This window comes from Ochotona princeps, chromosome X, assembly GCF_030435755.1.
Source record: "Ochotona princeps isolate mOchPri1 chromosome X, mOchPri1.hap1, whole genome shotgun sequence".
In the NCBI taxonomy this organism is placed as follows: Eukaryota; Metazoa; Chordata; class Mammalia; order Lagomorpha; family Ochotonidae; genus Ochotona; species Ochotona princeps.
This window is the reverse complement of record NC_080865.1, coordinates 5,878,460-5,900,150: the sequence shown is the minus strand read 5'-3', so window position 1 is coordinate 5,900,150 and position 21,691 is coordinate 5,878,460. Positions and strand designations below refer to the sequence as shown.

At 41.7% G+C, this 21,691-nt stretch overlaps 1 protein-coding gene and 1 pseudogene across 6 annotated transcripts in view; both read right to left on the bottom strand.

Moving 5' to 3' along the window:
• The window catches only part of PHF8 (PHD finger protein 8), an 86,412-nt gene that overhangs the window by 27,566 nt on the left and 37,155 nt on the right, over nucleotides 1-21,691 (bottom strand). For 4 of the 6 annotated variants that reach the window (XM_058658228.1, XM_058658231.1, XM_004598306.2 and 1 more), the window contains exons 9-18: nucleotides 18,651-18,738; nucleotides 17,933-18,039; nucleotides 16,628-16,719; nucleotides 11,177-11,266; nucleotides 9,297-9,599; nucleotides 8,442-8,545; nucleotides 1,957-2,135; nucleotides 1,586-1,671; nucleotides 1,005-1,138; nucleotides 136-452 (exon numbers count right to left, since the gene is read on the bottom strand). In XM_058658228.1, the coding sequence (XP_058514211.1) occupies nucleotides 136-452; nucleotides 1,005-1,138; nucleotides 1,586-1,671; nucleotides 1,957-2,135; nucleotides 8,442-8,545; nucleotides 9,297-9,599; nucleotides 11,177-11,266; nucleotides 16,628-16,719; nucleotides 17,933-18,039; nucleotides 18,651-18,738 (1,500 nt within the window). The remainder of the gene's footprint in view (nucleotides 1-135; nucleotides 453-1,004; nucleotides 1,139-1,585; nucleotides 1,672-1,956; nucleotides 2,136-8,441; nucleotides 8,546-9,296; nucleotides 9,600-11,176; nucleotides 11,267-16,627; nucleotides 16,720-17,932; nucleotides 18,040-18,650; nucleotides 18,739-21,691) is intronic. The other 2 variants (XM_058658230.1, XM_058658232.1) reach the window with 1 other exon arrangement.
• LOC101528602 (transmembrane protein 258-like) lies at nucleotides 17,530-17,871 on the bottom strand (annotated as a pseudogene).

Genomic DNA, 21,691 nt, shown 5'->3' with positions numbered 1-21,691 from the left:
TGGCTCAGAGAAACTAAGTAACAGGCTTAAAGCCAGACCTCTGTTCACTACAACCTGCCCTTTGTTGGTACTGGGATTGAGAATGGGGCAGAGGGGAGCCCTCTGGCCTGGACCCACATGCTTGGCTGCCCTTACTATACTCTGCGTCCTTGAAGCATGCTCCCAAGCTGTCCTGTTCATCCAGACTGGCGTTCTCCTCCTCCTCCTCCTCGCTCTCGGTTCTCCAGTATGCTGGCCGCTTGATGGGCCGCTTCCCTGGGGTGCGCTGGGAAGCAGGACTGTTAGACACTGTGCCCAGCCCACTGCTGGAGCTCCCACTGCTTCGGTCCTGCCCCCCGGTCCACCAGGCCTGCAGGCTGGAGGTAGCCGGTGAGGACGATGAGGACTGTAGGTTGGCCATGCACAGCATGCCCTGGATAGCCTCCTGAGTGCTGGGAGAGGCTGGGGCCTCGCTGCAAGGGACAGAGGAGAAATGCTGAGGGAATTTATCTAGTGGTCAGAGGAAGCCAGACATCAGAATAATCAGGGGGAAGGGACAACAGCTGTGAGGATCAAGGAGGGAAGGAAAAGGGAAGGACTATTCAAGGCAATAAACTAGAAATCAAGCTAAAGGAATCAAGACAGTATTTAAGTGTCTCTATAGACCATAGGCAAGATAGCAACAATTAAGAACATTTCCCTCCCACTTCATTCATCTGCATTCTTTTTCTTTCTTTTTTTAAAACTGTTCTCCTTTCATGAATCTTCTAAACTCTCTTCCAATTTCCTAAGTGCCCAAAATTTATTTCCATTGAAATTCATACATCCCATCACTGTGAGACTTTACACTGTTCAGGACAGTTTTCTTATCTACTTTATTCTTTCAGCCCCAAAGGCCTTCAATAATTCTTTGTTCCTTTAAATGGCCCAAAACATGTCTACTGATTGGCTGACCCAGCCTTTTGGGTGGGTGGGAAGAATACTGTCTAGTAGCCTGGGAAGGGAAGACTAAAGCGCATACTTACTTGAGGGCAGCATAGTCAGGTCCCCCCACCTGCCTGCTGGCCTTGAGCAGATCAAGAATTCCACCAGCTCCACTTCCATTCCCGAGCTTGCTTTCAACCCCTTCCATCATTTCTTCATCTGTTGTATAGTCCTCCTGTCAGGGAGACAGCTTATCATATCAGTTGTCCAGGCTTGCTCTCACAATCTAGGGCTGAAGTCTGACTGGAGTTATCTTCCAAGCATCAAGTACTAAGCAGAATACTCACTTTTTCATCTTAATCTCTGCTGGACCTCTGTGAGTTAAAAATTAGAATCCCATTTTTTAAAGCTAAGGAAACTAAGGCTCAGTAAAGCTAAATGGTTTGATTAAGGGCACATCAGATATTCCAAACCAGATATTCTTTCTGCTACATCTGCCTTTATCTTATTGAATATGAATATGTTTTTAAAATATTTCAACTAAACAAATAATCTTTTTCTTAATAAACACTTCAGAAATTCAACACAGGATATTTTTAATCCATCCCAATGAGACTAGCAATCTGTCTTCTATCTCTTTGACCAAAATAAGCAGAAGACTAGATAGAGGGAAGGTTCCTACCTCAATGTCAAACTCAACTTCTCCTGGTTCACGAACTCGGTTGGGGTCAGAGCAAGGCTTTGCACGGGGTAGCTTCCGGGGAAATTCTAAAAAGCAACAGGATGCATTTATTTTGAAGGTAAGATTAGCATCTGAGCCAAACACCCAGAGAGAAAAAGTAAGACAGTAATTTTCCTGGAAGTAATGCTCACAAACCATTAATTTAGGGAGATGAAACATTAACTACAAATCTCTAGAACAAAGGAAACAATGAGGGCCTACAAAGTCAGGTAAATCAGAATGTCAGCAAGTTCAGGTCCAATGTTTTGCATCGACCAAAGAGTCCAAAGTAAATATGAAATGGGCAGGCAGGAAAAAGATTAGAAACGCACTTGGTCGTATTATCAGGGTTGCCTTCTCCTTTCCTAGTCTCTCATCAATTTGGAGCTCATCATCTGAATCCAAGTCAAATTCGTCCTCCATCATCTGTTCCGCCACCAACCTAGCCTTCTCTGCCTTCTTTGCAATCTTGGCTCGCTGAGATTTGGATAAGCTCTTCATCTTCTTGGTACTGAAGAGAAAGGGAAGGAGAACAAAGAAACAATCATATGCAATACTGTTAAGACAGTAATTCTCTGCAAATCAATCTTGGGGCGATGCAGTGCAATCACTACCAAAATCCAGACAGCTTCTTTCCACAAACTGACAAACTGATAAAATTTTCATGGTCATGCAGAAATCCTAACACTGCCAACACTACTTCAAAAATGAGGACTTATGTTGCTCCATTTCAAACTTTACAGTTAAGCTACAGTAATATCACATTGATGTAATACTGGTTTAAGGACAGATATACAGATCAGTGGAACAGCACTGTCAGTTCAGAATAATCTGTTAAATCCATGATTTTTTTACAAAGGTACCAAGATAATTCAGTAGGAAAAAGCTTTCATGAAATGGTGCTGAAAAAGTGGTACATCCACGTGCAAAGAAATGAATGTAGACACTTATTTCATGTTATACATGCAAATTAATAAAAATACATCATAGAATAAATGTGAAAACAAAACTATAAATCCTCTAGAAGAAACCACAGGAAAATATCTTATGCCCTGGGTATGGGGATAGAATAAGCAAACTAAAAACTATTAAGAAGATGAAGACATTTCATAGGCTGTGGGAAAGTACAAATGCGGTCTAAAAAGTAGACAACAACTTCGCATTATCTTTTATCCTCCAAATCTGTTGTATTTTCAAACCCTATATTTGGTGAGGGATTTGCATTTAGACTATTTAAAGAACTTTTAGAATTCAGTAAGACAAAGCGAATAAAGTAAAGGCTGCAAGAGGTGGTTAGCCTAATGGTTAAGACACCTATTGTTCCACATCTGATTGCCTCTGTTTGACTTTCAGCTCTGGCTCTTGACTCCAGCTTTCTGCTAATGTAGACCCAGGGAGGCAGCAATCACAGCTCAGGTAACTGAGGTGCTCCCACCCTGGCAGAGGAACTGGGCCATATCTCTGGATCTCAGCTTTAGCCCCAGTCCAGGAAAAGTGAACGAGCTCACTCTCTCTCTTCTGTCTCTCAAATAAAAACATGAGTATTATCTAAAGATGACAAGAAAAGAGTCAATAATGAAATGAAAAGATGCTGGACATCCAAAGGCATCAGAAAAACACTAACCAAAATAACCCTGCCATCTGGGACAATACTGACATTCCTGGAAGACATTAAGATAAGTGAAACATATCAGACATAGAATGAAAAATACTCAATATGGCCAGTGTTGTAGTGCAGTGAATTAAGCCACCATCTGCAGCATCTGCATCCTATGTGGGTATCAGTTTCAGTCCTGGTTGTTTCACTTCTGATCCAACGTCCTGCTAAGGAACCCAGGAAATTAGCAGAAGATGGCGCAAGTGCTTGAGCCCCTGCAACCCACCTGGGAGCCCTGGCAGAAACTTCTGGACCTTGGATTCATAATAGCCCAGCTTCCATTGTGGCCATTAGGGAAGTAAACCAACAGATGAAAGATCTAACTCTGCCTTTAAAATAAACAGACAAATCTTCAAAAAAAAAAAAAAATACTGTGCCCTCACTTATATATGGAACCTACAGATATCAAATTTATAAAAACAAAATGTAAAATTATGCTTACTAGGGGCATTGGGGCAAGGGAAGATATTGACCAAAGTTTTATGTAGGTTGAATAAATTCCAGAACTTTCATGGATATCAAGGAGACTATAGACATCTACTTGAAATTTCCCGAGGGCAGACATGTTTTCACTATAGAAACACATACACACAAAATGGTAAGTATGTAAAGCAATTATTTTCTTAATTAGCATGACTATAATAGTCATTTCACAATGTAGATATGTATCACTTTGTATTTAAATTTTATCAAAAAAATTAGATACTACTTCATATATTACCAGAATGGTTATAATAAAACAATTATTGTTGGCCAGTATGAGGAAAAACACATGGTTCCTCCTGTGACTTCAAAATTGTACAAATACTTTGCAATAATGTTTGGCAGTTTCTTAAACAAGCTAAATATAGTTACCACATGACTATATAATTTTACTCACAGGTGAAAAGAAAATATACTCACATAAGAACTTACACATGAATGCTTAAAGCAATATTATAATACATAAAAAGCCATAAAACAGAAGTAATCCAAATGACCATCAATTAATGAATGGATAAATGTAACGTGGAATATCCATTTAATGGAATCTTAGTCAATAATAAAAAGGAACCAATTAATGATACATGCTACATCATGAATGACCACCCCCTCCACACTCATTAATGGCCTAAGTGAAAAAAGTCACAGAGGATCACATATTATATGACTCCATTTCTAGGAAAGAGACAGAAAAAGTAAATCTATAGAAAGTAAATGAGCAGTTGCTTGTGCCTAGAATTGTGATGGTTGGACAATTCGGCAAATTTACTAAAATACATCTAATCACAGGTTAATTTAACATATAAAGTTAATTTTATAGTATATGAATTATAACTCAAAAAGGTGTTAGAAATGTGTAAAGGAAAAGGAAAAAACTCAAAGTAATACATAGTGAATATTAACCAGTACAAACTGATGAATTAAAGCTAACAAACCAGGCCCGGTGCAATGGCCTAGTGGCTAAAGTTCTCGCCTTGAATGTGCTGGGATCCCATATGGACACCAGTTCTAATCCCGGAAGCCCCACTTCCCATCTAGCTCCCTGCTTGCTACCTGGGAAAGCAGTAGAAGATGGCCCAAAGCCTTGGGACCCTGCACCACGTGGGAGACCTGGAGGAAGTCCCTGGCTCCTGGCTTTGGATTGGCGCAGCACTGGCCGTTGTGCTCACTCGGGGAGTGAATCATCAGATGGAGGATCTTCCTCTCTTCCTCTCTGTATATCTGACTTTGCAATAAAAATAAATAAATCTTAAAAAAAAAAGCTCACAAACCAATGTCCTTCAGCAAATTGATTATCATTAAGCTGGCCTGTTTTCTACCTCATAAGGCTGCTGGGGAATATTAAATGAGTTAATAAACCTGACAAATGGTTAGTGCCCAATGTAACCAATATTATAATTAAGTTCTCTGGTTCTCAAATTTCATATGAGTAAAATAAAGTAGCAATATGAGGGTACTTCAAGAAGTTTTTAGGAAATGAAATTAAAGGGCCCAGCATTGTAGTGCAGCACGTTAAGATGCCACTCATGATATGAGTATCCCATGTCATACTGCTGGTTTATGTCCTAGATACTCAGCTTCTGATACAGCTCCTTGCCAGTTGACCTGGAAAGGCAGTGGAAAATGACCAATGTAGCCATATGAGACACCAGGATGGAGTTCCTGGCTCCTGGTTTTGGCCTGGTCCGGCCCCAACTTGTTGTAGCCATTTAGCGAATCAATCAGTGGATGGAAGGGGTGTGTGTGCATGTGTGTGTGCATGTGTGTGTGTTTGTTTCTCTCTTTCTCTGCTCTTCAATTACATACATAAATCTAAAATAAAATTAAAATTTTGATTCATTTTTAGTGCAAAAAAGATTGAAATCCATGCATAGTTCTTTCATAATACACATTTTCCTTAAACTTTCTGAGGATTCCTTGCATATAGTTTTTCTTTTTTAAGGATGTATTTATTTATTTGAACATCAGAATTATGCACACAGAGAGAAACACGGAGTCATAGAGTCGGAGACAAATCTTCCATCTACTGGTCCACCACCCCAGATGACTGCAATGGTCAAATCTGGGCCAGGCTTCAGCCAAGAGTCAGAAGATTCTTTTAGGTTTCCCATGTGAGTGGCAGGGGCCCAAGCGCTTGTGTCATCATCCACTACTTTTCTCAGGGCATCAGCAGGGAGCTGGATCAGAAGAGGTACAGCAGAACATGAACCAAAGCCCTTACGGGATGCCGGTATCACAGGAGGAGGCTTCATCCACTTGCCGGCCCCATGCTTACTTTTGCAAGGTTGTGGGAACTCATTAAAATAGCATGTAAACAGTTAAGACAAAGTCTGATATAAAGCGGATGTTCAATGAATGAAAGTTATATGTAATCTGACCTGTAATCCCTAATTATAACTTTCTTTTTTTTTTTAAAGATTTATTTATTTTTATTGGAAAGGCAGATATACAGAGAGGAGGAGAGACAGAGAGGAAGATCTTCTGTCTGATGATTCACTCCCCAAGTGACTGGCTGGTGATGTGCTGATCCAGAGCCAGGAGCCAGGAACTTCCTCCAGGTTTCCCATGCAGGTGCAGGACCCGAAGGTTTTGGGCCGTCCTTGACTGCTTTCCCAGGTCACAAACAGGGAGCTGGATGGGAAGTGGAGCAGCCGGGACTAGAACTGGTGCCCATATGGGATCCTGGCACATTCAAGGCAAGGACTTTAGCCACTAGGCCATTGCGTCGGGCCCTAATTCCTAATTATAACTAACAAACATAAAAATACAAACATATACTGAAGTCCCATGTATCTACCATCCAGATAAATCTCAGCAGTTATCAACAAACAGCTAATCTTGTTTCATTTATAATTCACTCCCTGCAAAACATCACATTTGGAAAAAAGCCCAGACATAATAGTCTGTCGTCTATAAATATTCCTATACCTTGACTAGCTAGGTTCACTTAACAGCAGCTTCTGGCAGCTGCAGCAGGCAACAGAAGCAGCATTTAAAAAAAAAAAGACCAATGGGAAAGGAAAAAATATCTCATGATCCATCCTCAGTAGCTATTATACACTGGACTCTGGACACACTTGTTCCCTCTTCAGGAGACCTACCACAGATTTTGAACAAAGCCAATGTTTAACAATTTCTCTAGAATTACTTTTTATAAACTGGGTTCTTAAACCCCAAGAATAGCTATGCCGCTTTCAGAATATGCCTTACTTTCACTCCCATGTCAGTTATTTTCCAGCCAAGTGGACCTACTCCTGTCTCCCTTGGGACCTAAAGATAAGCTTTTCCTACAAAGAGGCTACTAACGTATCCCTGTTGCGGGTGCTCCCACTCTGTACTTGGCTCTTGAATGCTGCTGCCTAGAGCCTTGAGTATCCAGATGCTAACCCCTAGTGCCTACTGTCTCTGCCTCCACCTCCCTAATAGTTCAGGATTTTTGATGACCTACATCAATTCCAGTCATACCCACATCATCATATTTATAAGATACCACGTGATATATGCCAAACCTTTGATAAACACTTTGCATACATTATCTCATTCAATCCTCCAATGACCCTAAAGTAAATTTTGTCTGCAGAATAGATAAAATGAGGGCACTGAGGTCCAGAGAGTTTAACTTGTCAAAGTTGCCTATGAATACATGTCACAACTTCAATTTAAAGTGCAAATTATCTGCTTCTCAAGTCTATGATTTTGTTGGGAGCAGCTTGCATCTTTTAGAAAACATTCCTTAAAATTATTTTAAGAAAGGAAGTACATGCTCCTTATATAAAATTTGAACGCTACTGAAGTGAAAATTTCCTTTCCCACCACCTTTGGCCTACTCTCCAAAGATAAAATATTTTTTAAACGCATGATGCGACAACTATAAACTGTGTAGCAAGCACATTTATTTGCTAGAATGTGTATAGATGTCTCTGGAAGGAAATTTCTGACAGTTTTTTATGATGTACCTTTTTCATAATGGCTGAATTTTAAATCTTCTAAATTTAACTTTAAATTTCAAAAAATTAAGCTAAAAATAATAGCAAAAGCATGTTGCTTTTCTACACAGTTGTGTGCATACATGCCTTTTTTAAAAATAAAAATGGAACTATTCCAACTTAAGCTATTTTGTAACCTGATTTCTTTCACTTAAAAATATATCTTGGACATCTTTCTGTGTCAACAGATATGATAGTTTCTCTTTCATTTTAACAGTCACATGATATTCTCTTCTTCAGACGTACTATAATTCAATAATCCAATTCTCACTGATAATCATTTTGATGTTTAAAATGATTTACAATTAACTTAAAATTATGAAAACCGATGCAGCAAGCACATCTCTCAATACACTTGTACAAAGATTTCTGTAACTAAATATTTAAAACTGCAAATCAGAAGATATATAAGAAATTAAACTTTTAACCAACATGCCATACCACCTCTTTTCTGTCAGTGGTTCTGACCTACACACTTGATGAAACTTCTAGATCTTAAATTAGCATCTTTTTCAAGACTTCCAGTTATATAGCAGTTGTATTACAATACCCTACATGCCTTATCATGGTACTCTGAACTAAGTAATGATAATATAACCCTTCCACCACCCATGTCCCAACACCTAGGTTCAAATTATGTGCCCTTAGATAATTGCCATTCCCATTATCTCTGTGCTTCTTCCCACCTCACCTGCCATTAGCCATCAAAACAGCCAGTGGGCTCTCGCTCCCATCAAGGTCCAGGTCTGGCGAGTCATCCTCTGAGTCATTCAAGCAGGCACCAGCGATGTTCAACTGCAGAAGGAGGAGGCTCAACTGTCATCTTTCTGAGATTCTCATGTGAATCAGGATGGTTAGTTCCCTCTAGTTTCACTGGTTGGATTCACTGTCAAAACCACCTGAACCAAGGCCTTCTGCTCGGTTTTCCTCCCTTTTCCACCCACACCCACAAACATGAGAGGAACAAGAGGCTGAGAATGTGTGACTATTTCAGGGGAAAACTGTCAGTCTTGTGAAACATGTTCCCTGAATGGGGTTTGGAGGAGGCAGGAGTGGGAGACAGCTTCAGATGCCTATGGAGGGAGCCCTGAAGGAGGAAGCTCTCTAAAGGACTCATTTAAAGCTCTAACCTGGCATTCCTATACAACATTCTCATCCCCATTCCGGAATTTCAAGTTTCAGCTCAAGTGACCTGTTTTCTGAGGAGCCCCTGACCATCTTCTCTACCTCAATCTCTGTATCTCGGGGTTTAACAGATACCCTTGATTGTGGCACCCATGGCACCTCAGTGGAATCACTTGGTTTTCTGCCTATCTTTTTCACTTGCCCTAGTATAGCAGGCTCTTGAGAGGTATGTCCATAGCACCTATCACAGTGCCCAGCACAGAAAAGGTCTCAATAAATGTCTGTTCAATGAGTGGGAATGGTAGCTGAACACCAGGGGCCCTAAGGGAGGTGGGAGCAAGACAGGATACCTGTCGCTTGGAAACCCTGCTCTTCCAAGGGACCCAGAAGGGTTGAGCTGAACCCATGGGTCCACACCCACCTTTGCTTTCGGTAAAGAGCCTGTCTTCAGTGCCTGATGATTGTTTGTATCCATGAGATTATAGCTCAACTGGCCAGCAGGCCCCAAAGGTGAACTCTCCTTGCCCTTTCGCTCTTCCTTCTTGAAGAGTTCCTTGGGCTTCAGGCCTTTCTTCTTTGAACCACTTTTGGAGGGCAGTGACAGCCTGGAAATGGATACTGAAGTGGAATGGGCTGGCCTGTTTAAGGGAATGGAGCCGGCTGGGAAGATCCTTTGCAGCCCAAAGATATTGCTCGTCTTCCCAACGTTCTGTTGGAAGATGTCCTACAAGAGTATTAGTACATGAGGGGGTTAGAACTTGCTCCAAGGTTTTTTCTATACTAAGCAGAGGTCTTTTCTTGGCACTGATGCTACTGCCATGGAAGTGGCTTACAGATACTCTATAAATGCACACCCTAATTTTTGTATACTCAGTCAAGAATTTATTGGGTGGCTTTTTTTTTTAACCCAGCCATTGCCAAGCGAGGAGAAGACGAGCAAAGAAAAGTCCAGCAATGCTGTCAAAATTGGAGAGAAGACTCCAAGAGTCGTTGATGTGAAACAGAAAATAATCAAGTACTAAGCCATGTGGTTCAAACTATAAGAACTACAAGATTTGAGAGGAGAGAGGTTCTAGTACTAATTTTGCTACTTGCTGTATGATCTCAGGAAATTTACCTACCATGTTGGGACTATTTGCTCAGCTGTAAACTTAAAAGGACTAGACAATAAAGGTGATTTTCAAAGTTGCCCTGTGGCTCTTTTGAGCATCTTGGCAGGAACCTGAGGGACTGTAAGAGGAACAAGGTCTCCCACCATCATCCTATTCAAAGCAGTTACTCCTAATTGGTTATCTGTGTTGGGCTTCCATGTAATATCTCATTTGTAAAAGAGTATTCCATTGCTGTAAAATATATTAAGCCAATGGATTGGATATAGTCTATATCAAAGTCCTTTTCCAATCAGTCCAAAGTTCTGTGTTGACAAGATTGCTTTAAGCAGGAAGAATTGGAGACAAGGTAAGCCTTTCACTAAATCCTGAAGGATTTTGGAAGATGGAAGCAAAGAAAAATAAGGTGGGTGTGGACACTATACCCTACACAGGCAGTGAAACTATTTCAAGTAGTGAGGCCAGAAGCCTAATTCCACAGTAACTCACTCTGACCACCCTTTAGCACACTAAATGGAACTTTTCTGAGATGAAGGAAAGTTGAAACATCCTAAGTCCCTTTCTCCTCTGGTGCCTCTGCTACTTCACCATCCCACACTGAGTTCTCTCTTTGCTACAAAGTCTATTAATAACAACAGCTCACATTTATTGAGTACTTACTCTGCCAGGCACTGTATGAGAAGCTATTCATATATTAGCTGTTAATCCCAACTAAACTCTAAGAGGTTAGTAAAGTTGGTTTCTACTTTACAGATGAGGAAACTCAGACCTTGAAAGACTTTCAAGTGATACAGCAGGAACCAAAACCCTGAGTCTTTTACCACTATACCTTACTGTCTTGTGGCTTATGCCACCTGTTGAAACATGGCTTCGTAATAATCTGCAACCTGAGAGAATTGTTATTTTGTAGAATGCAGAAACAAAATCAAAATATTAACAACAGCTATAACTACGAACACCATCACCACCCACCAATGCCACAACCCATCATCAGAATTTATTAAGGACCTATTGTGTGCCAAGCACCATATGTAGCACACATTCAGAGCACATAATAATTATTTGAAAGAATGAAAAGGTTGCTTGGTGATGTTTTCCAATCATTCCTCTGGGCTCCCACGTCAACCGCAAAGGCCTGACTTGCCACTTGAGCCTTGAGCCTAAATGCCATCCCTCTACCCATGTTTCTTACTTCAACCAGGCGAATCTCCCTAGCCAGATCTTTAATGAGTTGTACGGTCCGTACTGTCTCTGGAATCTCGTCCTCATGGTCTGGTAGAGCCTGTCAAATAAGAGGAATGAGAAAGAGACCCACACATAATCAGACAACTGATTTCCAACAAATGTATCAAACAATGTAAGGTACTGGAACAATCAGATATCTATTTACAGAAAAAAAAACACACAAGAACCTTGATCTAGATCTTACACAACACATACACACACTCAAAATGAATAATAGATCTAAAAATAAAACTCATAATGCATTATTTTTAGAAGAAAGGAGAAAATCTTTGGGACCTTCAGTTAGGTAAAGATTTCATAGGATACAAAAAGCAGAACCAGAAAAATGTGAAGAGACATAGAAAAAAAAAATCTCTGAAACTCCTCTGTTATTTGCCATCAATGCTACTTTCAAGGCAAGCTAGAGAATAAAAGAAAATGTTTGTAAAAATACATCTGCCAAAGGACAGTATCAAGAGGTGTGAGGAAGGCAGGTATGGGCTTTAGCTATACCCCTCAAAAAAATCAATGACCTCTTTGTCATCCTGTCTTTCAAATACATAAACACAAATTTATGTTTTTCAAATACATAAATACATCTTTAACAAAAATCAAGGCCCAGAGGGAGACAAACGGGGACAAATTAGCTTCTGCACTTTAAAGAACAGAACTCAGTGCTTTGCAGTTACAGGCCTACCTAGCTCAACTCTAAACTGGGGAGATAATCTGTCAGCTGCTCCTCTTTGTAATTTGTCTGCCATCTTTTAGAAAATGAAGATTTACATCTTTATCTAGATCTAAGACTTTTCCTATGTGATTTCTTCTACCATTTTTCACTTGACTTTTGCATTCAGAGGACTGAAAAATTTTCTCTCAGCATCTCCTTGTTTTTCAGGGTGTGACCCAGATGCATAACCTTAACGGCTCCCTCCCTCCAAGACCAGGGGCTCAGGAACAATGAGGGAGCCAAGACAGTTATCAGTACTTCAGAAATGGCTTCTTCAAACAGCATAGACTCTTCAGGGGCATGACCCATCCACCTCATTTTTGGTACAACTGGGATATGGTCAAGGTGAGCCTCCTTGTAATGATGAAATCATGGAAACCACACAAGAAAGGCGTTGAGGAACAAAGGCACAGGCTCAGGCCCAGGTGCAAGTAAGCGCAGGGAACAAGGGAAGGTTCTGAACACAAAGGCTGAGAATATTTGAGAAACTTTGGCAACAAGAAATTTAGATAGTTTGTGAACTAAGTCTGCAATACCTAAGACGTCACTGCAGTAGCCATCTGCAGCCTAACTGCATATGTTTCTTCTGCGCTCTTAGATGTCATAACATGGGTATTTATTAAGAATTCCACATTTTGGGTGGGAACTACGGTGCAGTGGATTAAGCAGCTACTTGTGATACCTGCACTCCACAGTGTACGTTCAAGTCCAGGCTCCTATGCTTTTTAAGATTTATTTTTATTGGAAAGGCAGATTTAGAGAGAAGGACAGAAAGATCTTCCGTCCGATGATTCACTCCCCAGGTGGCTGCAAAAGCCAAATCTGAGCCGATCTGAAGCCAGAAGCCTCTTCCGGGTCTCACACACGGGTGCAGGGTCCCAAGGCTTTGGGCCATCCTCGACTGCTTTCCCAGGCCACTGGCAGGGAGCTGGATGGGAAGCGGGGCTGCAGGGATTAGAACCGGTGCCCATACAGGATCCTGGGACGTGCAAGGTGAGGATTTAACCACTGGGCCATCATGCCAGGCCCACTCCTCTGCTTTTAATTCAGCTACCTAGTAATGCACCTGGGAAGGCATCAAATGATGTCTCTAATACCTGAGCCCCTGTCCTCCGAGTAGGAGACCCAAACAAAATTCCTAGCTCCTGGCTTTGACCTGATCCGCGGTTGCAAGCATATGGGGAGTAAACGAGAAGACAGTTAGTTGATCTGCCTCTCTTTCTTCATCCCTCACTTGCTCCCTCCCTCGTTCCCTCCTATCACTTTGCCTTTCAAATAAACAAATCAAATTCTAAAAGAGAAAGAAAGGGGAGCTGTGTAGGTTAAGCCTGCAGTGTTAGAAACATCTCAAAAGTCATTGAATGCAAGAGAAAGAATCTATAGCATACATGAAGTCTAAGCACATACACTGATACTTATTCCATTTGCTTGCATTTTATAAAACTGGTTGTCTCAAAAAATTCAACAGTTTGAGGTAGGCACTGTGGCAAAGTGGGTTGCCATGATTAATAGACCCACTCGCCATTCTGGAGTGACAATTGGTGTTCTAGCTCCTCTCCTGATCCAACTTCCTGCTAGTGCAGCTTGGGGGGCAGCAAATGCTGTTAAGTACTTCGGGTCCCTGCCACCAACATTAAAGACCTGGATGGAGTTCTAGGTTCTTGAAATTGGACTGGCTCTGCACTGGCTGCAATTTTTAAAGATTTATTTATTTATCTGAAAGGCAGAGTTTTGGAGAGAAGAGACAAGGGAGAGAGAGCAGGCTGGGAGGGGGGAGGCAGAGAGAGAGGCAGGGAGGGAGAAGCAGGCAGGGAGGGAGAAGCAGGCAGGGAGAGAGAGAGAGGGAAAAGGAAAGAGAGGCAGGGAGGGAGAAGCAGGCAGGGAGAGAGAGAGAGGGAAAAGGAAAGAGAGGCAGGGAGGGAGAAGCAGGCAGGGAGAGAGAGAGGGAAAAGGAAAGAGAGGCAGGGAGGGAGAAGCAGGCAGGGAGAGAGAGAGGGAAAAGGAAAGAGAGGCAGGGAGGGAGAAGCAGGCAGGGAGAGAGAGAGAGGGAAAAGGAAAGAGAGGCAGGGAGGGAGAAGCAGGCAGGGAGAGAGAGAGGGAAAAGGAGAGAGAGAGGGAAAAGGAAAGAGAGGCAGGGAGGGAGAAGCAGGCAGGGAGAGAGAGAGAGGGAAAAGGAAAGAGAGGCAGGGAGGGAGAAGCAGGCAGGGAGAGAGAGAGGGAAAAGGAAAGAGAGGCAGGGAGGGAGAAGCAGGCAGGGAGAGAGAGAGAGGGAAAAGGAAAGAGAGGCAGGGAGAGGTGCAGAAAGAAATGGAGGATCTGATGAGGGAGGATCTGAAGGAGGGAGAGAAGAAGAGGTAGAGAGGGTGAAGGGGAAGAGGGAGGGAAAGGAAGGAAGGAGAGAGGGAAGGAAAGAGGGAGAGGGAAGGAAAGAGGGAGAGAGAAGTAGAGAGGGAGAAAGGAAGATGGAGGGAGGGAGGGAGAGAGGGAGGAGAGAGGGAGGAGGGAGAGGGAAGGAGGGAAGAGAAGAGGGAAAGAGAAGAAGAGAGGGAAGCAAAGTGGGGAGGAGGGAGAGAGAAATCTTTAAGCTGCTGGTTCACTGCCCAAGAAACTGCAATGATCAGTTTGACCAGTCTGAAGCCAGGAAATAGGAGCTGCTTCCTGGCCTCCCTTGTGGGTATCAGGGACCCAAGCACTTGGGGCATCCTCCATTGCTTTCCCAGGTACATCAACAAGGAGGCAGAACTGAAACAAGTGGCCAAGACTTCAAACAGTGCCCACATGGGATGCTGGCATCACATTTGGTGGCTTTATCTGCAATGCTACGAAACCCAACACAAATGGAAGATCTGGTGAGGGAACCGGCACATGGGAATGCTTACATTCACTGGCTCTCTGTTTTTTGTTTTGTTTTGTTTTTTTGGTTTTTTTAAAGATTTATTTATTTTTGTTACAAAGTCAGATATACAGAGGAGGAGAGACAGAGAGGAAGAGCTTTCATCCGATGATTCACTCTCCAAGTGACCGCAATGGCTGAAGCCAGGAACCAGGAACCTCTTTCAGGTCTCCCATGCAGGTGCAGGGTCCCAAAGCTTTGGTCCGTCCTCGACTGCTTTCCCAGGCCACAAGCAGGGAGCTGGATGGGAAGTGGAGCTGCTGGGATTAGAACCAGCGCCCATATGGGATCCTGGTGCTTTCAAGGCAAGGACTTTAGCCACTAGGCCAAGGCGCGGGCCCCACTGGCTCTCTCTGAATCTCTCCATTATATGCATATGTGTGTGCGTTGTGTGGGGGTTGGCAAAGTAGTATAGCACAATAATCCTCTGCTTGTGGTACCAGCATCCCACATGGGTGCCAGTTCGTGTCCCAGTTGCTCCACTTCTGATCCAGCTCCCTGCTTATGGCCTGGGAAAGTAGTAGAGGATGACACAGGTCCTTGGGACCCTGAACCCACATGAAAAACCCAGAAGAATTCCCTGGCTCCCAGCTTCAAACCAGCCTAACTCCGGCCATTGTGGCCATTGGGGAATGAAAAATCTCTGTATCTCTCCTTCCCTCTCTCGCTGACTCTTTCAAGTATAATAAATAAATCTTTAAAAAAAAATGTTTTTAAAGGTAACTAGTAAAAGGTCTCATTCCTACTGTCTGTACCCCTATAAACTCACCCCTACAAATGAACACTTTCATTAGTTTTTTAATACCTCCAGATATGTCCTCGGATAAATAAATACAAGCACACACAAATAATTCTTATTTTTCTATTTTTACATGTAAAGTACTATAGTATACATATGATCCTATGCCTTTACTAGGCAAATTGTGGAGATCTTTCTAAATTGGTACATAGAGAGCTTTCTTATTCTCTTTCACAGTTAATTAGCATTTAGTTGGATAGATGGATATTAGTTGGATAGATGGATATTTCTAAAAAGCCATTTTGGCAGCATGTATCAGGAGCCTTATATTTTTTTCATATACTCTGATGCAGTAACTGCTCTTACAGGAATCTACCTTGAAGAAACAATCAAACAGTGCAGGCCAAAGAATGATGTATAACGATATTTACAATCAGATGTTTAGGAAAATTAAAAAATTAAATAATTTGATTGCTCAATTCACATGGGACAGGTGTTTAGTTAGCCTTGTAATTAAGCCAAGGATTAAGACTTCTGCATCCCATGTCGGAGCTCCTGTGTTTCAACTCCACTCCTGAATCTCTATTTCCTGGTAATGTGCATCCTGGGAGGCAACAGTTGATGGTTCGAGCAGTCTGGGTCCCTGTTAGCCACATAAGAGGCCTCAATTGAGTGCCCCAGCATCAGTTTCTGCCACATCCAGGATCATCAATGGACATTTGGGAAATGAAAATAGCAGATGGGAGCACTCTCAAATAAATGAAAAAAATATATATAATATACATAAAAAATATGCCCAGAGATTAATAGTAGTTTTCTTTCAGTGTTAAAATTACAGGTGATTTTTCCTTTTTAGCATTCTTTTAATTTTCTACAGGATATATATACTACTTACAATCAGAAATAAAGATTTAGTAAAGTAACCCAAAGAATCCAGCTCAGTCCATTACTCTCTACAGCCCCGAATTCATAAGCCTCTCCATTTCTTCGAAGCATATACCCAAAGGCAGTCCCTGTGGCAACAGAACTCCCAAAGAGGTAAGGAAATAAGCATATTTACTTCTTTTTTTGTCCAGGCTCTAAAGGCCAAGTTCAGGGCTTTGCCACCGTGCACCAGGTAGGAGGCAGGGTGTCTCCTGTTCTGTCTCAAACCTAGATGGGGAAAGAGAAGAGCAGAGTATCAGTGAGGCCATGCAGGGAAGTAAAGGACTTGTTACTTTGTGATACAACCTAAGAGAACGCCCTAAGCACAACCCTAAATCTGAAGTTTTCTTACCTATTACCTGCTAGGCATTTGATCACTTCAGGGGAAGGTCAATGCAGCCAGGCTTGGGTTCTATAAAGAACTTTCAGATGAAATGAGTCACTCAGAACCCAACAAACTGAATTCCATCTAGGCTGATAACACAATGCCAGGAGGGGTAGGACTGGGTCTTATCCCCATGAGAAGCGCATCCAGGAAATGTTCAGACTAATTCAGTTTGACCTTCTTACCTTAAGTGGCAGTAGGGATAATTTCATTCTGTTCCAATTTTCTCAGCTATCCTTGCTAAATAAAAGTTAAAACCCATGCCCTCGCAGACATTATGCTGAGTCAAAAGGCAAATTCTTAAAACTTGCATTCATGATTTTACTTATGTACCATTCTTGAAAAGGTGAAATTACAGAGACTGAACACAAGTTAATGCTTTCCAGAAGTTATGAATGGAGCACAGGAAGAAAGTGGGTGAAACTAAACCAAGGTATCATTGGGGAGGTTTTGTAAAAAAAAAAAAAAAAAGCAGTAATTATCACTTAGCTTTCTTATACATGTTTAAGGTAAACATGATTTTTTTGTTCTTGCATTTGTTTATTATTGTTTTCTCATATATCTGCCTTTATTGTGAGCAGGAGGTGGGATACTTCAGAAAAAATTGAAGAGTAGGGATTCAGTGAAACCCGTTGGTTAGCATCCTTGAGAGCTCATATGTACATTCCAATCCAGAACAGCAGAAAGAAGACTCAACAGCTCATAAAGAACAAGGCCACCAAAGGGATGAGAATCTCTTTATAGATATTTCAAATGCATTTGGTAAGACTCTCATAAACAAAGAACCCAGTGGAAGAGCACGCCAATGGCCAAAAGCACCATGGTCAGATGACTGACGACAGCCAGGTTCCCTAGGCTGCTGTATCTGCTCATGGCCATGACCTCCATTTTTCCCAGGACAGGGATAAGCTGCTGGCCCACTACCAGAAGACCATGTCAACAGGATGTTTTGATATACATAGGCAAACTCTGTGGCGCTGAATAGTACTGTATCTTGCCCAGGTTGATAGTTGCACATACACACACACTCAAGGGAACAGGGCAAAGAACCCATACCTCGGAAAATATCCAAGATGTGCTTTCCCACATACCAACAGATGGTCTCAAAGTTGGGGAACTTAAAGAGGTCCGCAGTACTCAGCCGCTTCTCAATTTCATAGGCTCTGGAAGGAGGAGGCATAACAACGATCCACTTCATTAATAATGAGTACAATATATCAGGTAGTATTCTGGATTCTTTGTATATATTGTCTGCAATATTCACAAAGGGGAGCCAGTGCTGTGGCACAGTTGGTTAAAGTGACTGCCTGCAATGTCAGCATCTGACACTGGAGTGTTGGTTTAACTGCTTCCAATCCAGCTCCCTATTAAAATGCCTGGGAAAGGAGCAGAAGATGGCTCAAACACTTGGGCCCCTGGCACCCATGTGGAAGAACAGCATGGAGCTTCTGAATTTGGCCTGATCCAGCTCCAATCACTGTCATCATTTGTGGAGTGAACCAACAGATCTCCATCTCTCCCCTTCTCTGTCACTCTGCCTTGAATCAAATATTTTTTTTTAAAGATCCTGTAAGGTTTTAATTTACACATTAGGAAACTCTGGAATCAAAGATTACACAATGAAGCACCCCAAATCAAATCCTCCAACTGAACATCATCAGGAACCTATTTGATCATCACGCATCCTTGTATGCTACGCTTCCTAACTCAAGAGTTAAAGAACTGTAGCAGACACAAGGGACCAGCTCAGGATCACCACAGCTTCAGGACTCACTTAAGCTGCATTTCGATGTTAAGGCTATGTAAGAAGTTTCCTCCAAAGGCAAGGCAGTCCACCGGGGTCAGCACAGCATGGATCCATCCTGCAGTATAACAAAGCAAAAGTCAGCGCTGGTCTACAACCTTTCTTCCTCTCTCCATTGCCCACTTGACACAACTCCAGAAGAGCAGAAGACTCAGAACTTTCTTAGTTTCTACACTCCCTCAATACCCAACCTGGCCAAGCATCCCATGACTATAACCCTGTACTGGATCAACATATGGCATATGGAAGTCAATACACTTCGTTTTACTTCCCTCCTTTTATTTAAAAATAGTTTTGTTGCCTTACCATCCAATCTCTTGTCTCTAAGGAAAATGCCTCCTTGCCATATCTACTCCTCTAACTTTACCCTTCTGTACTGCACAGACCTAGGTTCAAATTCTGCCATTTCCTAGGTAAATATCTACCTCACAGCATGGTTATGAAGCACACAGCCAACTGGAACTCGGCACTCAACTATTCCCATTGCCCCAGACACTATACCTCCTTTTAGGATCTTCAATTTTTTTCTTAAATCTTTTGTATCCATCCCCCATTTCTCTTTTCATCTATCCTACTAATGCCTAGGTTTAAATCCCTCATTATCTCTCATCTAGGCTATTACAACAGCCTCTAAACTAGCTATGACCCGAAAACCCCTCAGGTTCTCGGAGACTTTCAGAGAAGATGAAAGGCCAAAGCTATGTTCACGGTTTTATTAAGCAGCAGCCCAACCACATGCCCAAGGTCTGGCAGCACAGCACCAGTGACTACCTCTGTAAGATCATACACTCAAGACACCAGAAACCTGCAGTAACTCCAGCAACCAAAAAAGAAAAAGCAACAAGAAGCAAGACGGAAAAGGTAACTGATTATTAGCAAATTCTGCTGCAAGCTGATTTAAACTTGTGTGACACTAGCAACATCATAAATACATACATATATACCTATGCTCTATCGATTTTTGACAAAGGTGTCTATACAATTCAATGATGGACAGATTAAGTCTCATCACATGATTCTAGGATGACTGGAAGTCTACAGTATTGGACCCTGATAAAAAATTAACTCAAAAAGGGTTAAATATTTAAATGTAAAAACTAAAAACTACAAACACGTAGAATAAAACAGAGGAATAAATCTCTGCAATCTTGAGGGACAACTCGTGTGACACAGCACATTAAGCTGCTGCTTGGATGCCTGCATCCTGTATCAGAGTGCCCAGTTCAAGACTTGGCTACTCGCCGATTCCTGTCAATGCGCCTGGGAAGCAGTATATGATGATCCAAGGTCTTGGGTAGCTGCCAGCTACATTGGAGATTTGGATGGAGTTTCTGGTTCCCGTTTTTGTCATAGCCTATAAGCATATGTGGACTAACCAGTTGATGGTTTTGTCTTTCATATAAATAAATCTTCAAAATTAAATAAGGTAAGTATTTATGATCTTGAATTGGTAAACAGTTTTAGATATCAAAAGGCTAAGTAAATAAAGAAAAAAATAAACTGGATATCAAAATTCATTTTTGTGCATTGTATGATATTAGCAAAAAATGAAAAAGTCTTAATAAGAGAAAATATTTTCAAATCATATATCTAAATACATATACACAATATGTAAGAATTTTTACAGTTGAACAATAAAAAGAGAACCTAATTTAACAATGGGCAAGTGATATGAAGGATATTCCTCTACACTTCAAAAAAAGTATGAAAATGTCCAATAAGCACATGGAAAGATGTTCAAAATCAATAGGTGTTAGGGAGACACAAACCAAAACCTCAACACACCAGTTTATTCACACTGGGATGGCTATAAACATAAAGAAAGGCAATAGCAAATGGTGGGGAGGATATGAAGGCATTAGAACCCTCATTCCTGACAACAGGAATGTAAAATACTACACGCAGCTGCCTTGGGAACACTATGGAATTTCACTGAAAGTTTAAACACAGATAAAGTCCTTACTAAGTATAAAACTGAAAATACACTTTTTAAATGCTTAAGAGCAGAAGTCCTAGATTTCAGATTCTGGAAGATTTACACACACAATGACACATCCAGGGAATAAAACCGGATTCAAAATAAGAAGTTCATGTATTTTTCACACATACATATAGCCTGAAGGTAATTTAAAATATTTATTTACTATCACTTTTTTTGAAAGGCAGACAGGAGGAAAACAGATGTTCTAGCTGCTGCTTCACTCCTCAGGTGACTGCAATCGCAGCGCTGAGGAGCCTAGAACTCAACCCAGGCCTCCTACATGGGGGGATCTGACCCAAGTACTTGAGCACTCTTCCACTGCTTCCCAGGGTGCGCATTAGCAGGACGCTGAATTTAAAGTGAAGGACCTGGGACACAAACTGGGCACTGTACAAGGGGTGCAGACATATTAAGTGGCAGCTTAACTGCTGCACTAAACAGCCGCCTCAGCATGAAGGAAACTTGATGAGTACTTTTAGTGTACTGGCAGTTTTTTCCATATAAGTTTCAGAACATATTTGAAAGGTAGGGAGACAGAGAAAGACAAATGAGAGGGAAAAAAAAACAGAGCTCCTAAGTGATGTTTACTCTCCAAAATGCCTACAATGTATGGTCAAAGCTGGGAGCTGAGAACTCAATTCAGGTCTCCTCTATGGGCACCAGGAACTTAATCATTTTAGTCATCACCAGTGCCTCTCAAAGTCTGTGTCAGAAGGAATCCAGCGTTAAAACATAGCCACACATTGAACTCAGGCACACCAATATGAGATGTCGGCATCTTGATATTAAGCTAAATGTCCAACCCTTTCTGTTTTGACTGAGACCCATCACACAAGGTCAGTAATGAAATTGTCCTCCTTCGAAGCTCATATTTTAGGGGTCAGCATGATGGCTCATCATTCTAATCCATCGAATAGTGCCAGCATCTCATATGGGTACCAGTTCGTGTCCCAGCTGTTCCACTTCTGATACAGCTCCCTGAGGAGGCTTGGGAAAGCAGCAGACAACGGTCCATGTCCTTGGGACCCTG